At 35.3% G+C, this 14953-nt stretch overlaps 2 protein-coding genes and 1 long non-coding RNA gene across 7 annotated transcripts; all 3 read right to left on the reverse strand.

Moving 5' to 3' along the window:
* Positions 1-271: 271 nt before the first annotated feature.
* On the reverse strand, positions 272-2949 carry LOC106175318 (uncharacterized). Of its 2 annotated transcripts, none has more exons than XM_087016395.1 (5): positions 2690-2949; positions 2348-2551; positions 1934-2017; positions 1628-1758; positions 272-1285 (listed from the first exon to the last, which is right to left on the reverse strand). In XM_087016395.1, exons 1-5 carry the CDS (start codon positions 2887-2889, stop codon positions 942-944), a joined length of 963 nt encoding a protein of 320 aa, XP_086872521.1. In that variant the 5' UTR covers positions 2890-2949; the 3' UTR covers positions 272-941. The 2 variants fall into 2 exon arrangements, with proteins under 2 accessions (XP_086872521.1, XP_086872520.1); XM_087016394.1 differs by having other exon boundaries at positions 1934-2035; positions 2690-2934.
* A 1566-nt stretch (positions 2950-4515) lies between these two features.
* Positions 4516-7582, reverse strand: LOC147761113 (uncharacterized). Of its 2 annotated transcripts, XR_015335322.1 has the most exons (6): positions 7033-7582; positions 6591-6722; positions 5686-5764; positions 5244-5384; positions 4925-4988; positions 4516-4590 (listed from the first exon to the last, which is right to left on the reverse strand). It is a non-coding gene; the product is annotated as an uncharacterized LOC147761113 (long non-coding RNA). The 2 variants fall into 2 exon arrangements; XR_015335321.1 differs by lacking the exons at positions 4516-4590; positions 4925-4988 and having other exon boundaries at positions 5308-5384.
* Positions 7583-7650: 68 nt separating this feature from the next.
* On the reverse strand, positions 7651-14953 carry LOC106179264 (uncharacterized). 3 transcript variants are annotated; one of them, XM_087016362.1, is made up of 13 exons: positions 14723-14953; positions 14240-14371; positions 13745-13923; positions 13292-13370; positions 12856-12996; positions 12640-12703; positions 12006-12146; positions 10802-11451; positions 10394-10571; positions 10052-10255; positions 9657-9758; positions 9359-9489; positions 7651-8932 (listed from the first exon to the last, which is right to left on the reverse strand). In XM_087016362.1, the coding sequence occupies exons 1-13, from the start codon at positions 14814-14816 to the stop codon at positions 8589-8591; spliced, it is 2439 nt and encodes an 812-aa protein (XP_086872488.1). In that variant the 5' UTR covers positions 14817-14953; the 3' UTR covers positions 7651-8588. The 3 variants fall into 3 exon arrangements, with proteins under 3 accessions (XP_086872488.1, XP_086872489.1, XP_086872490.1); XM_087016363.1 differs by having other exon boundaries at positions 14854-14945; XM_087016364.1 differs by lacking the exons at positions 13745-13923; positions 14723-14953 and having other exon boundaries at positions 7652-8932.

The raw sequence follows: 14953 nt of genomic DNA on the forward strand, positions 1-14953 counted from the left end.
TTTGTACAATATCTGAAATTTATGCAGCGTAATATCAAAGAGTTCACAGGAATAGCGTTCCAGATTACTCTTCTTTTTATATCTCTGAACTCTTTTCTTTTGGGGGGCATGTTTTCATCTGTCACAGATTTACCAGCAATACGAATAATATATTCGATTCCTTTCTTCAGGGTCTCAAAAAATTTTAAGTCCAGACACATCTGTGTTTGTGCATAAAAAGGAAATAAAGCAACTACGACAATTTCACAAATAAAAATAATAACACAATATATAAAAATGATAATCTTTATTGTTTCTGGCACAAAGTAACTGATTAGGGACTGACCTGGGTCAACATGACCTAACTCCCTCAACAGTATATTTTAAGTGCAGATACAGTACTGTGCAGGTCTTGTACATATGCTTCTTTTTTTCCAGAAAAAATGCATACAATAATAAACCACATGATTGAAATAGTCAAATATTTTGAAATGGATGGATAATTTAAAATACAGTAGCTTTTTAGAATAGTATCACCTAATTGTTGCATATCAGTCATAGTTTTTTTTTTTAATGACAGTTGTATCTTAATAAATAATTCTACATTTTGTGATACTAATATAAATAAAATTGCACACGGATATATCACATAAGTGCTGTTTAACAAATCAGTCTGATAAATACTCAATAGGTTAATTGTCCATCTTTGAATAAGAAGTAAAAGCTTACAGTTTGTTCATTTGATCCTATTGTAATAAAACTGGTACCTTTGTTTATTTTTGTGGTTAAGATAAGATTTCAGTTTGTAGTACTTGCTTTCATTCTGATTTGTTTTTTGAAGTGAAACTTTTGACAGTGTGACAAATTGAAAAATGAGAGTCAAAAATCCAGTGCTGAGGATTTGAAAATTTCAGAAAAAGTCAGCATCATCCTCAGACATTCAGCAAAGTGAGTATCACAAGTTATCTATTATTTGCTGCTGGGAACACAGCTCTGTAGATGACAACAGAGGCCACTTTCAGGGGTTCAAAGATGAACACCTCCTCCAGCAGATCAAACACGACAAGACAGGCCCAGCAGTATGAGCTCTCTGTGGTCAGCTCAATCATGTAGATCTCAGTGAAGAACAGAGAGATGAAGACAGAGCACAGGAGAAGAACAATAATGATGTAAAGCACATAATGTGGGAGTTTCTTCTTCATCTCCCCTGTTGCCTCCATCTCTAGCTGAAGTAGCTGGGCATCAGTTAGCTGCTGTGTTGATGTTAGAGATGGTTTTTTGAGGTCATCACCAGGGCTTCCATCATCTGGAGTATTTAAAAATTAACAAAAAAATGAAAATCAAGGAAGTGATAATCAAAGAAATGGCATTAAACTAAGTAAGAATTTTTACAATTGTTGTTTCCATAGAGAGATAATTTTAGAGGTTATTTTTTTAAATATTAAATTTTTTTATTTACATGAAATTTGCAAATAAAAGAAAGGTTAATCAAATAACACTAAATGTAACTAGGGAATACATGTATTATGTATATCAAAGTCAGACAAATATCAATAAAAATGCAGAGACCAACAATACTGATAATGATGTGGTACTATATCAAAAGTAGATTTTTTAACATACAGCAAAAAGGAAGTACACAACCTACCATCTTCCAGGTGAAGCACAGCATAGGCAGACTCAAACACAGTTGCCATGCTGTCCTGGTTGATGGGGCCATCTACCATGCTGCCTTGTTGTACAACGTTGTCATGGGCAGAAATAGCACTGGCGTCATCTCTGTAATTGGCAGAAAGATTTCACAAAAATAAATAAATGAACAGTATGTGAAAAACCAAATAAAACAAAATAATAATAAAATATGAATTAATTACAAAAGATGACTGAATAAAATAAGAAATAGAATAATAAAATAAAAATATAAGTCGCCTTTCCCGTCCCCTGTATTAATTACCTTGCTGTCATGTTGGTGTTGCCAGTCTCAGGACCACCACTGGTGTCATTGTTATTGTTCATGTTGTCATTGGTCTGCAAGATGCTGGTATCAGACTGTGACCTGGGATGATAGCAGATAACATACAAAATTATAAATTATAGACGTATTTTGGAGATGACATACATGTAACTAAACTGAGATCCAACCTTAATTAATTAAATTTGAAATTGTATGCAAGTGCCATCAGCAAAATCTTTTACATAATTTTCATGCCTTTTTGAAAATTTCTATTTGAATATTATGTTTATATTAATTATACAAACTGCTACATGTGTAACAATTGTAAACACCATTAGTAACTTATCTTAAAATCATCACTCAATACAGCATCAGATATCACTAGATATACCGGTATATATATGTAATACATACCTCTGCAGCCTGATATCTTGGCAAACTCTTGCAGTGGAGGTCTCTACATCCATGTGGCTGAGGCGTTTCTTGGCAAGGTTCTGCCTCATGTGTTCTGTCTTGGAGGCCAGTGATGCCTGCCTGTTGAATGGCATCTCTTCCCTGTTGAACACCATGGTGTGGCGCCTCTGTCTCTTCCCTGGCCCAGCAGATGGGGGAATGGGGCTGGAAGATGTGAAAAAATAATGAAATATGGCAAAGAATTACTCTATATTTATATACTATAACTAGAATTACAATACAATACAATTAGTAGAATGTTGATGAAATGACGTGTGGAGAGTTTGAGAGTAATTACCGTACCTGATGATGGCATGGGAGGACAGTGCCTTTGCTGGCATTTCATCCATCTCCTCAAAGGGCATATCACTGGGCTGCCAGGCTGACAGCAAGGGCTGGGGCTTGTCTCCAAGGAGGGTGTTACTCAGGTTGAGCTGAGAGTCCTTGGCACTCACAGAGCCCCTGGCCACTTTAGGAATGGCTGAAATACAGGGTGTTTGCATATTTACTTACTGATAGGTGATGCTGGTGTTTCTATCCATATCAGCTGATTCTTACACCAGAAATTATTAAAACAAACCAGGGAGATTCTGAAACCTATACTAAAACCCAGAAATATGGTTATTGCCCAATAATTGTGGTATTAAAAACTTAACAAAAATTCCACCAATAAGAAGATTATTGACAAGCAGGGGCGTAACCAGAACATTTAAAATTGTACGCACAGATTTTGAAAATTCACAGGTACGATTATATTCCGTGAAAATACACTAAATTTATGGAGAATAATATCATGGTTGGCTCAAAAAATTGTACGCACAGTGCATCCGTGCGTATGCCTGGTTACGCCCCTGACAAGTATTTTAATACTGTTTAAAAACAGTCCAATGTAAAGAAAATACCTGAGGGTTTGAATTCTGAGCTTCTGTTCCCCACCACAAGCTGTGTAAGTCAGTTCCACAGGGATATCTGCAGTGTCCAGTACCTCACTTTGAGAAGCTCCATGATGGACCTCAGCCTCCACCAGATATTGGTCCTGGCCTATGTAGACCATGGTGTCATCCTCCACACCAACACTGGCTGGGATGCCTGCATCTCCAGAGAGAATAAAGGCCTCCTCGTCATCTGGGGGAGCATCCCTGCAGGCCTGGCGGGCCATGCTGATTCTACCTCCCCCACCAGTGTCAGGCTTGTCATTCCATCCCAGGGGGTCCATGTTGAGGATATCATACATCCAGCAGAGGCGTTTGGTCACTGTGTTACACAGGGTGAACTCCACCAGGCAGTTGAGCAGCTTGATGACAAAGTGGATGCCAAATGCAATGATGAAGAGGTCCCCAGATACCAACTGTTTCTCCCCACTGGCAGGCTGTGGGAAGGCCACAGTGAGCAGGATGTTCCCCAGCAGGTAGTTGACATACAGAGAGAACAGGGTCAGGACTGTGAGAGGACGGGACAGGGTGCAGGGGTGCTCACGTGGACCTCCAAACACAGCATTGACCCACAGGTGGAACTGGAGCAGGTTGGAAGTGATGGTGTTGAACAACCAACTGAAATGTGAACAAAATGTGAGTGACATTTTTAAATTACACTCGTAGCAAACTATGGCCACATTGTGATATGGGTCTTCATGCCAAATAGCTATAGTCTTAATAAATTTTTTATTTTATACATATTTATTTACCATTTACTTTAAGCAATGCCTAGACCCTCTAGCATTTGTCTAGCACAAATTGACAATAAATCCACGGAAATAATATGGTCTAACACAAACATTGTGACTGCTATACATTAGAGTCTAGCAACAATTGCAGTAGTTGTTCTAATCTCTCACAAACACAATCACAGCTTTCTTGCTGTACCCATAATAATTAATTTATATGGACACACTGTTTTTAAAACGAACTGTTTTGCAGGACTTTTCCTTTAAGCCCCCTTAAAAATCATCCATTTCAAAGTCTCAAAGGGATATCATAAATTACTGTTACAAAATTTTAGCAAGGAAAGTGAATATACAAGAAATGCAGTTAACTTTCTATAAAGAGTCCCATGTTGTGACTGACCTGGTGCGTGTCTGCTCACTCTGGAAGCATACACAGTGGGTCTCCTCCCCTCCATTGTGTGCTGGTTTAAGCCAGATATTACATGGGAAGGTCCACTCCTGCTCCTCCAGGGGATCATACAGCTTGATGTTGTCCAGGTGCCTAAAGTGTGATCAGTAAAACACTATACGTACTGTACACTCATTATGGTCTTTACATTTAATTATTTTAGTTATTCAGAAATTTCAGATACCTCACTCACGAACTCTTAAAATAATTTTTTTTTCAAGATATTCAGATATAAGTTTTCACAAAAGTACACAATCCCATTTCAAACCAAAATTCTTTAGTAAAAAAGTCTTAAGTGTCTTTCTTACTTATTACACATAAACATTTTCTAAGCAAAATATGTTAAATTAGTATTGAGGATTAAGTTGTTCATTTTACATGTACACCTATGATACTGAGCTGATAGAAAAATGAAGCAAAATCTCACCATTTGGCTTTCTTCCCCTGTCCATTCTGAATGATGACCACATGGGACATTTTCCTAAGGGGAGCTGCAAAAACAACAGACTTCCGAGTTCCATAATGTATTATTTAGTAGTAGTAGTAGAAGTTTAGAATATATTTTATTAGTTTGATATTGAAGGTGCAACAAAGCCTAGGCTATTGATGACTTCGCACAGTTGTCAAAATGAAAAAAATTGAAAATATTTTTCAGAAAGTGTTTATATTGTGAAAAATTTTCAAATGGCAACTGAAAATGAAGATTCCATCTTCTATAATAAAAATTATCATATTTGCCAGTGTACCTTGTGTGTAGACCAGAAACATGTCCTTATTCCCACGTTTCAGTATTGGCTATTCAGAGTCATAGGCTGAGAGTCTGTACTTTGCTGAGGAGCTGGTCTCACTGTACAACTGAACATCTATCTTGGCATTAGTGCCTGCATCTGAAAAGAAAAAGATATTACATTATTTGAATCATATATAAGTATGTATGTCCTTAACCTTTTGTACAAATCGTTCAAGATCTATTCTTATAGATGATTTAAATCTTGATAAATATATATATATATAAAAGGCACTAACTCAAGACTACTCATTTACAAAAGCTATATTTACTTTTTAAGTACTTTTCTTCAGCTGGCAAATTAAGAGTTTTTAAAATAAAAAATTAACTTCATTTTATCATCTTTAAGGAAATAAAACCCTAGTTAATAAAAATATCTCCTGGTTGTAGATGTGGCTTACCTTTCCTAAGTCCAGTTGTTACAGTCATGATGTAGGCATATTCTGCTCCAGACTCAGCAGGGATGGTAATTATTTTGGACTGAAGATTAAACGAATGAAAACAAGATAAAGTTAAAAGGTGTACTCATTTTCAAAATAAATAAATCAATAAATAAATAAATAGGAGAGAGAGAGAGAGATAAAGAATACCATTTTTTCTACATTGAGATTTTATCAGTACAAATACCAGCAAAACAAAATCATTTGGTTTCATTGACTATTTAATACTGGTAGTTCCTTTAAAAATAATAGTAATTTGTAAAAATCTTTTTTTTAAATAATTGATTCAAACTTAAAGATATTGCAATAATTATGAGAAAAAGCTATTGAATTTATTTATCTTGTTGCAATTTGCAAATTTGCGAAACGAAGTTTATTCCAAAGACCCCCCCCCATAAAAAAGTGAAAATTAATGCTATGAATTGTTAAGGTTAGTACCTTCCTTCGCCTTTTAATCATCACTACAGACAGTAGGATGAGAAAGGGGATAAGGAATACACTCAAAAGCAATGTGTTGTGCACAACTGAGCCACTAGCAGTAAATGTAGGTAGTGGAATGTACATATCAGAATGGATTAAGCTGCCACTCATTACTCCATGCAAAGGAACAGATGAAACTAAAGAGCAAAGAAAAAGAAAATACAAAGCAAAGAAAAGAAAAAAAAAAAGAGAAGGTGAATAATATTTATAAATAAAATATACTATAGAATATTTAGATAGAAACATAAATAATAAATACTAAAACTATAAAAAGAGGAAGACAAATAGAAAATGAAACATGCAAGATGAGAAAAAAAGTAAAATATACAACAATAATCAACAAAAGAGAGATATGACTAGTGATTGTTTATTCCTCAGAGCCTCACCTGTTGCTTGAGCATGTGGCAATCTATCGTTCTCCACAAAAATGTCATAAATTGGGCCTGAGCTGGGATTCTTTCTAGCTTGGCCCATACCGCTGGCTTCAGAATTGGCACGAGGCAATGGGAGGCCAAAGCCTGAAATAAAAAATCCAAATAAATCAGTGAATCAACTATCTAATAATGACTTATTTCCTGTAATTTGTATGGGTATGGATTTATGTTTAAATATTTTCTGAGGCACGCTAAATCTATGCGGTCACGTCCTTGACAACGGTAAACAAACGATGATTGACATCTTAAACCTTAAATTTTTAAATTCCTGCAATAGGAAACAGCAAAATTTAACTTCAGTGGCAGATAATTGTTATCTGAATGCACTTTAACTAATAAAAATGCTGCTGATAAATGGAATTTCCAAAACCTTCGAAATAAAACGAAAACTCACCGCCTCGAGCAATGGCCAAAACAAATAAGAAAAACAGTAACTGGCGTGAAATATTTCCACCAGAATGACCAGCTGATCGTATTAGCTTGATCATCCTGTTCCTTATGCAATCAACTCGCTAACAAAATAACCTAATTATTCACAGATACTCTATTATTTAAGAAATACTTGCAAAATTGCAACATGAATAAAAGACGGTAGATTCCGTTCGTCCATCCATGTTTGCGCGCAAATTCGTCTGCTTATGACGTCATATTAGGGCCGAACATAAAATGTGGAACGCAAAAAAGTTACTTCATAAATAAAAGTAGTTTTTTTGTTTAACAGAATTTGAAAATTTTACACAATTTTATGAAAAATAAATCAATTCCTCTCATTCTGTACAATATCTGAAATTTATGCAGCATAATACCAATAGTTCACAGGAATAGCGTTCCAGATTATTCTTCTTTTATATCTCAAAACTCTTTTGCTTTTGGAGGCAACTTTTCATCCGTCACAGAGTTACCACGAATAAATTATATTTAAATACCTTTCTTCAAGGACTCAATTTTTTTTTTTTTTTTTGTTTGTTTGTTTTTGTTTTTTTTTTTTTTTTTTTTTGGAGAAGGCACACAAGCCGAAAGCTTGGTCTCTTTTTTCTATCATAGTTGATCTTTACAGATGCGATTTCAATGCAATTATTTGTTGCTTGCACCTATGAATTTTATAACTTCTTGGTGGCACAACATGAACACGGCGTATTATAAATGGTCATCAGTTCAGTAAGTTTCAAGACAAAAGGTAAAACGGTTGTCCACTTATCGTGTTATTGGCGAAAATGCACGGCGGTGTTGACGGCTATATGTACAGACACATCTGTATCTGTACATAAAAAGGAAATGAAGAGCAAATACGACAAATAAAAATGATAATCTTTATTGTTTCTGGCACAAAGTAACTGATTGGAGACTGACCTGGGTCAACATGACCTAACTCACTAAACATTATACTTTAAGTGCAGATATACACTACTGTGCAGGTTTGTAAATATGCTTCTTTTTTCCAGAAAAAAATGCATACAATAATAAACCACATAATTGAAATAGTCAAATATATTGAAATGGACGGAATAATTTGAAATGCAGTAGCTTTTTAAAATAGTATCACCTAATCGTTGTATATCAGTCATAGTTTTTTTTTTTTGGATGATTCTGCATTTTGTGATACTAATATGAAATAAAATTGCACAAAGATATATCACATAAAAGCTGTTTAACAAATCAGTCTGATAAATACTCAATATAGGTTGTCCATCTTCGAATGAGAAGTAAAAACTGACAGTTTGTTTATTTGATCCTATTGTAATAAAACTGGTACCTTTGTTTATTTTTGTGGTTTTAAGATAAGATTTCAGTTTGTAGTACTTGCTTTCATTCTGATTTGTTTTAAAGAGAAACTTTTGACAGTGTGACAAATTGAAAAATGAGAGTTGTCAAAAATCCAGTGCTGAGGATTGAAAATTTCAGTAAAAGTTAGCATTATCCTCAGACATTCAGCAAAGTGAGTATCATAAGTTATCTATTATTTGCTGCTGGGAACACAGCTCTGTAGATGACAACAGAGGCCACTTTCAGGGGTTCAAAGATGAACACCTCCTCCAGCAGAGCAAACACGACAAGACAAGCCCAGCGGTATGAGCTCTCTGTGGTCAGCTCAATCATGTAGATCTCAGTGAAGAACAGAGAGATGAAGACAGAGCACAGGAGAAGAACAATAATGATGTAAAGTACATAGTGTGGGAGTTTCTTCTTCATCTCCCCTGTTGCCTCCATCTCTAGCTGAAGTAGCTGGGCATCAGTTAGCTGCTGTGTTGATGTAAGAGATGCCTTTTTGAGGTCATCACCAGGACTGGCATCATCTGAAGTATATTTAATATAAATATTCAACAAAAAATGACAATATACAAATATCTTTTTAGGTTCACCATTTAAAGGACCAAAGAAAAATAGAAATTAAAGCATGTTCAATTATGATAATCAAGGAAATGATATTAAATTAAGTAACAATTTTTGCAATTGATGTTTTCACAGAGAGCTATGTTTTGTTAAAGAAATTTACTGAAGGTTAATTTTTATAAATATTAAAAAAAATTTGTTTTATTTATATTTATATGAAAAGAAAAGAAAGGTTTATCAAATAACACTAAATGTAACTAGAGAATAATATATCAAAGTCGGACAAATATCAATAAAAATGCAGTGACCAAAGATCAATTAATGCTGATATTGTACTATATCAAAAGAAGATTTTCTAACATACAACAAAAAAGAAGTACACAACCTACCATCTTCCAGGTGAAGCACAGCATAGGCAGACTCAAACACAGTTGCCATGCTGTCCTGGTTGATGGTGCCATCTGTCATGCTGCCTTGTTGTACAACGTTGTGATGGGCAGAAATAGCACTGGCGTCATCTCTGTAATAGGAAGAAAGATTTCACAAAAAAAAATAAATGAATTGTATGTGAAAAATCAAAATGAAATAATAATAAAATATAATTTAATTATAAAAGATGACTGAATAAAATAAGAAATAGAATAATAAAATAAAAATATAAGTCGCCTTTCCTGTCCCCTGCATTACCTTGCTGTCATGTTGGTGTTGCCAGTCTCAGGATCACCACTGGTGCCATTGCTATTGTTAATGTTGTCATTGGTCTGCAAGATGCTGGTATCAGACTGTGACCTGGGATGATTACTGACACAATTACAAATTACAGATATATTTTGGACATGACATATCTTAACTAAGATCCAACCTTAATTAAATTTGAAATTACATGCAAATGAAACAAAATTTTATACATCAATATTCTATTTCTTTGTCATATTGCTTTCTTTCAAAAATTTTATCTGAATGTTATATTTATGTACAACCTATTACCTATATGTGTAAGCTCTAACAATTGTTATAAACACTTATCCTAAAATCATCACTAAATACAGCATCAAATATCACTAGATATATGTAATGCATACCTCTGCAGCCTGATATCTTGGCAAGCTCTTGCAGCGGAGGTCTCTACGTCCATGTGGCTGAGGCGTTTCTTGGCAAGGTTCTGCCTCATGAGTTCAGTCTTAGAGGCCAGTGATGCCTGCCTGCTGAATGGCATCTCCTCCCTGTTGAACACCATGGTGTGGCGCCTCTGTCTCTTCCCTGGCCCAGCAGATGGGGGAATGGGGCTGGAAGATGTGAAAAAATAATGAAATATGGTAAAGAATTACCCTATATTTATATACTATAACTAAAATTACAATACAATACAATTAGTAGAATGTTGATTAAATGAAGTGTGGAGAGTTTAAGAATAATTACCGTACCTGATGATGGCATGGGAGGACAGTGCCTTTGCTGGCATTTCATCCATCTCCTCAAAGGGCATATCACTGGGCTGCCAGGCTGACAGCAAGGGCTGGGGCTTGTCTCCAAGGAGGGTGTTACTCAGGTTGAGCTGAGAGTCCTTGGCACTCACAGAGCCCCTGGCCACTTTAGGAATGGCTGAAATACAGGATGTTGATTTATTTTCTGATAGATGAATCATGATGCTGGTGTTTCTTTCAACATGAGTTAGTTCTTATACTAAATGATTCAGAAAAACCTGACAGACTTTGAAACCTATTCTAAAACTCGGAAATATGAATGGTTATTTCATGACACTTATGCTGACAACTTATAAAAAATTCAACCAATAAGAAATTGATAAGTAACAGTTCAATTAATGTAAATACCTGAGGGTTTGAATTCCTCCAGCTTCTGTTCCCCACCATAAGCTGTGTAAGTCAGTTCTACAGGGATATCTGCAGTGTCCAGTACTTCACTTTGAGAAGCTCCATGATGGACCTCAGCCTCCACCAGATACTGGTCCTGGCCTATGCAGACCATGGTGTCATCCTCCACACCAACACTGTCTGGGATGTTTGCATCTCCAGAGAGAATAAAGGCCTCCTCGTCATCTGGGGGAGCATCCCTGCAGGCCTGGCGGGCCATGCTGATTCTTCCTCCCCCACCAGTGTCAGGCTGGTCAGTCCATCCCAGGGGGTCCATGTTGAGGATATCATACATCCAGCAGAGGCGTTTGGTCACTGTGTTACACAGGGTGAACTCCACCAGGCAGTTGAGCAGCTTGATGACAAAGTGGATGCCAAATGCAATGATGAAGAGGTCCCCAGATACCAACTGTTTCTCCCCACTGGCAGGCTGTGGGAAGGCCACAGTGAGCAGGATGTTCCCCAGCAGGTAGTTGACATACAGGGAGAACAGAGTCAGGACTGTGAGAGGACGGGACAGGGTGCAGGGGTGCTCACGTGGACCTCCAAACACAGTATTGACCCACAGGTGGAACTGGAGCAGGTTGGAAGTGATGGTGTTGAACAACCAACTGAAATGTGAACAAAGGGAAACATCTTTAATTTACACTCATAACAAGCTAACTACAGTCTTGATTAATTTTATTTTATTGATTTATCTTTTTTTATTTACCTTAGTCTATAATTTATTTTTATTTTTATCAATATTTTTTATTTTATTTTATTCACTCACTTTAATTACTGTAATTTATTTCTAGCAATGCGTAGAAATAGACCCTGTGACATTTGGCAGAAATGGACGATAAATGCATGTTAATAACATGGTTAAACACACACAGCATTATTTCTCTACAATGCCCTGAGCATCAATTGCAGTAGTTGCTCTAGTCTCTCACAAATACAATCACGGCAACAATGGTTTGCTGAATATCCCCAGCACTCATTTTGGAACATTGACATTTAAAGGGAAGCTTCCTTAAAAAATAGCCCCCCCCTTAAGTCTAACAGACATTTTACAACTACATTTCTTTCTTGTTAAGGAAATTACAGTAAGCAAAGTGAATATATACATGCAAGCATTGCAGCTAACATTCCCCCTGACTAAGAGTCCCATGTTGTGACTGACCTGGTGCGTGTCTGCTCACTCTGGAAGCATACACAGTGGGTCTCCTCCCCTCCATTGTGTGCTGGTTTAAGCCAGATATTACATGGGAAGGTCCACTCCTGCTTCTCCAGGGGATCATACAGCTTGATGTTGTCCAGGTGCCTGAAGGGAGATCAGCAACACTTCATGTACACTCATTATGGTCTTTACATTTAAATTTTGAAAATTGCTCAGAAATTTTAAATGCCTCACTTATTCTTACATTCATTCAGATATTCATTTTTTTTCACAAAAACATTATTTCTGATTTGAAACCTCTACACTTTAATAAAATTTTTTGAAATGTCTTTCTTGCGTATTACAAATAAAACATTTTCCAACCAAATTTGATGAATCAGTATCATGATTTCAGAGCTAATTACACTGCTAATACTAAGCGGTTGCTTTTATGCCTAATTTACACACTGTTATATCTTACTAAACTTTTAAAATGGGCTTAAAAGTTTTAACTTTTCTTTCACATTGAGGTAGCCACAAAAGAAGTCTGTGTGAATTTTAAAAATCAGTAATACTTTTACCATTACTAAAAAGAGCAAAAGAGTAATAGTTATTTGGGAGAAAAGATAAATAAAGAAAAAATGAAGCAAGAACTCACCATTTGGCTTTCTTCCCCTTTCCTTTCTGAGTGATGACCACATGGGACATTTTTCCAAGGGGAGCTGCAAAAATAATTCTCTATTTCACTTTATTATTATATAAAAAAATTCTCATAAACATTTACTATTGTGGGAAGATTTTTAAATGGTAACAGAGCTAAGAGATGCAGATGATACCATCTGTTAAATTAAAATTATCGTATTTCCCAGTTTACCTTGTGTGTAGACCAGAAACATGTCTTTATTCCCACGTTTCAATATTGGCTGTTCAGTGTCATAGGCTGAGAGTAGGTACCTTGCTGAGGAGCTGGTCTCACTGTACAACTGAACATCTATCTTGGCGTTAGTGCCTGCATCTGAAAAGAAAAAACACAGAAAAAGATAGTAATAAGATTGAAGATATAATATAAAAAGGTATCAAATAATTTGAATCATATAATGGATACACACCCCAAATCTTTTCTACAAGTTGTTTAATATCTATTTTTTAATTTTTTAAAAATATGAAATCCAGTAACAAGTGCATTCTATATTAACATGTGCTAATATGTCCATATACTTATAAGCATTTACTTTTTCAAAAAAATGATATTACAGAGATATTTTATATCTTGACAACTAAGTATTTATGGCAGAAATGATATGGCTTACCTTTCCTAAGTCCAGTTGTTACAGTCATGATGTAGGCATAGTCTGTTCCAGACTCAGCAGGGATGGTAATTATTTTGGACTGAAGATAAATTTAATGAAAATAAGATAAAGTAAAAAGAGGTTTGTAGATTATATGCATAAAAAATTACACAAAAAAGGTGTACTCATTTTCAAAAAACAAAACAAAACAAACGAAATTATGTTGAGACCTTATCAGTATACAGAACCAAAATAATTTCTGTTTTATTGGCCAATTAATAGTTCTGACAGCTTTCAGAATAATCATCTCAAAACATGGAAAATCTTTTATAAACATTTGATTCCAACAATAATTGTGAGATAAAGTTTAATTTATTTTGACTTGTTTGCAAAACAAAGTTTACTTTAAAGACACCCCCCTTCCCAACACAAAAAAAAGTGAAAAATAATGCTATAAACTGTTAAAGTTAGTACCTTCCTTCGCCTTTTAATCATCACTACAGGCAGTAGGATGAGAAAGGGGATAAGGAATACATTCAAAAGCAATGTGTTGTGCACAACTGAGCCACTAGCAGTAAATGTAGGTAGTGGAATGTACATATCAGAATGGATTAAGCTTCCACTCATTACTCCATGCAAAGGAACAGATGAAACTAAAGACCAAAGAAAAAGAAAAAAAGAACATGCAAGGCAAAGTAAAGCAAAAAAAAAAAAGAGAGAGAGAGAGAGGGAGAGAGAGACAGAAGTGTAACAATGTTAATAGATAAAATAGATAAATTAAAATTAGGAAAATTAAGATAGAGACAGAAAATAAAGGATATAATTGTTATTAGGGAAGGAAATGGAAAAGAAAACATGCAAGAGAAAGCAAAACACTTTAACAGTGGTTTAAAAAAACTAAAAACTACGAGCTACGATATTTGTTTCACCTAACAATCACTGGTGATTGTTTATTCCTCAGAGCCTCACCTGTTACTTGAGCATGTGGCAATATATCATTTTCCACATAAATGTTATAAATTGGGCCTGAGCTGGGATTCTTTCTAGCTTGGCCCATACCGCTGGCTTCATAATTGGCACGAGGCAATGGAAGGCCAAAGCCTGAGATCAGATTGAAACCCAAATAAATCAATGAATCAATCATCTTATTATGCTTTTACTTTAATTTTATCAGCATTTTCTCGGTCCTGATATATATATATATATATATATATATATATATATATATATATATATATATATATATATATATGTATATTGCAGTCACGTCCTTGACAACGGTAAACAATCGATGTTAAAATCTAATAGGTCAAAATTTTTGAAAATTCCTGCAATAAGTCACATCAAAATCAAACTTTAAAAACAAATAACACTGAGTTTAATGTATCTACAAACCCAAATGCTGTTGATAGATTGAATTTCCAAAACATTCGAAATAAACTGAAAACTTACCGCCTCGAGCAATGGCCAAAACAAGTAGAAACAATAGTAAATGGTGTGAAATATTTCCACCAAAATGACCAGCTGATCGTATTAGCTTGATCATCCTGTTCCTTTTGCGATCATGTCGCTACCAAAATTACCTAAAATTATTCAGATTCTCGTTTCTATTCGATATTCTTGCAAAATCGCAACATGAATAAAAGACAGTGGATTCCGTTTGCGCGCAGAGTCGTCTGCTTA

This window comes from Lingula anatina, chromosome 6, assembly GCF_051362555.1.
Source record: "Lingula anatina isolate TDL-2025a chromosome 6, LinAna3.0, whole genome shotgun sequence".
In the NCBI taxonomy this organism is placed as follows: domain Eukaryota; kingdom Metazoa; phylum Brachiopoda; class Lingulata; order Lingulida; family Lingulidae; genus Lingula; species Lingula anatina.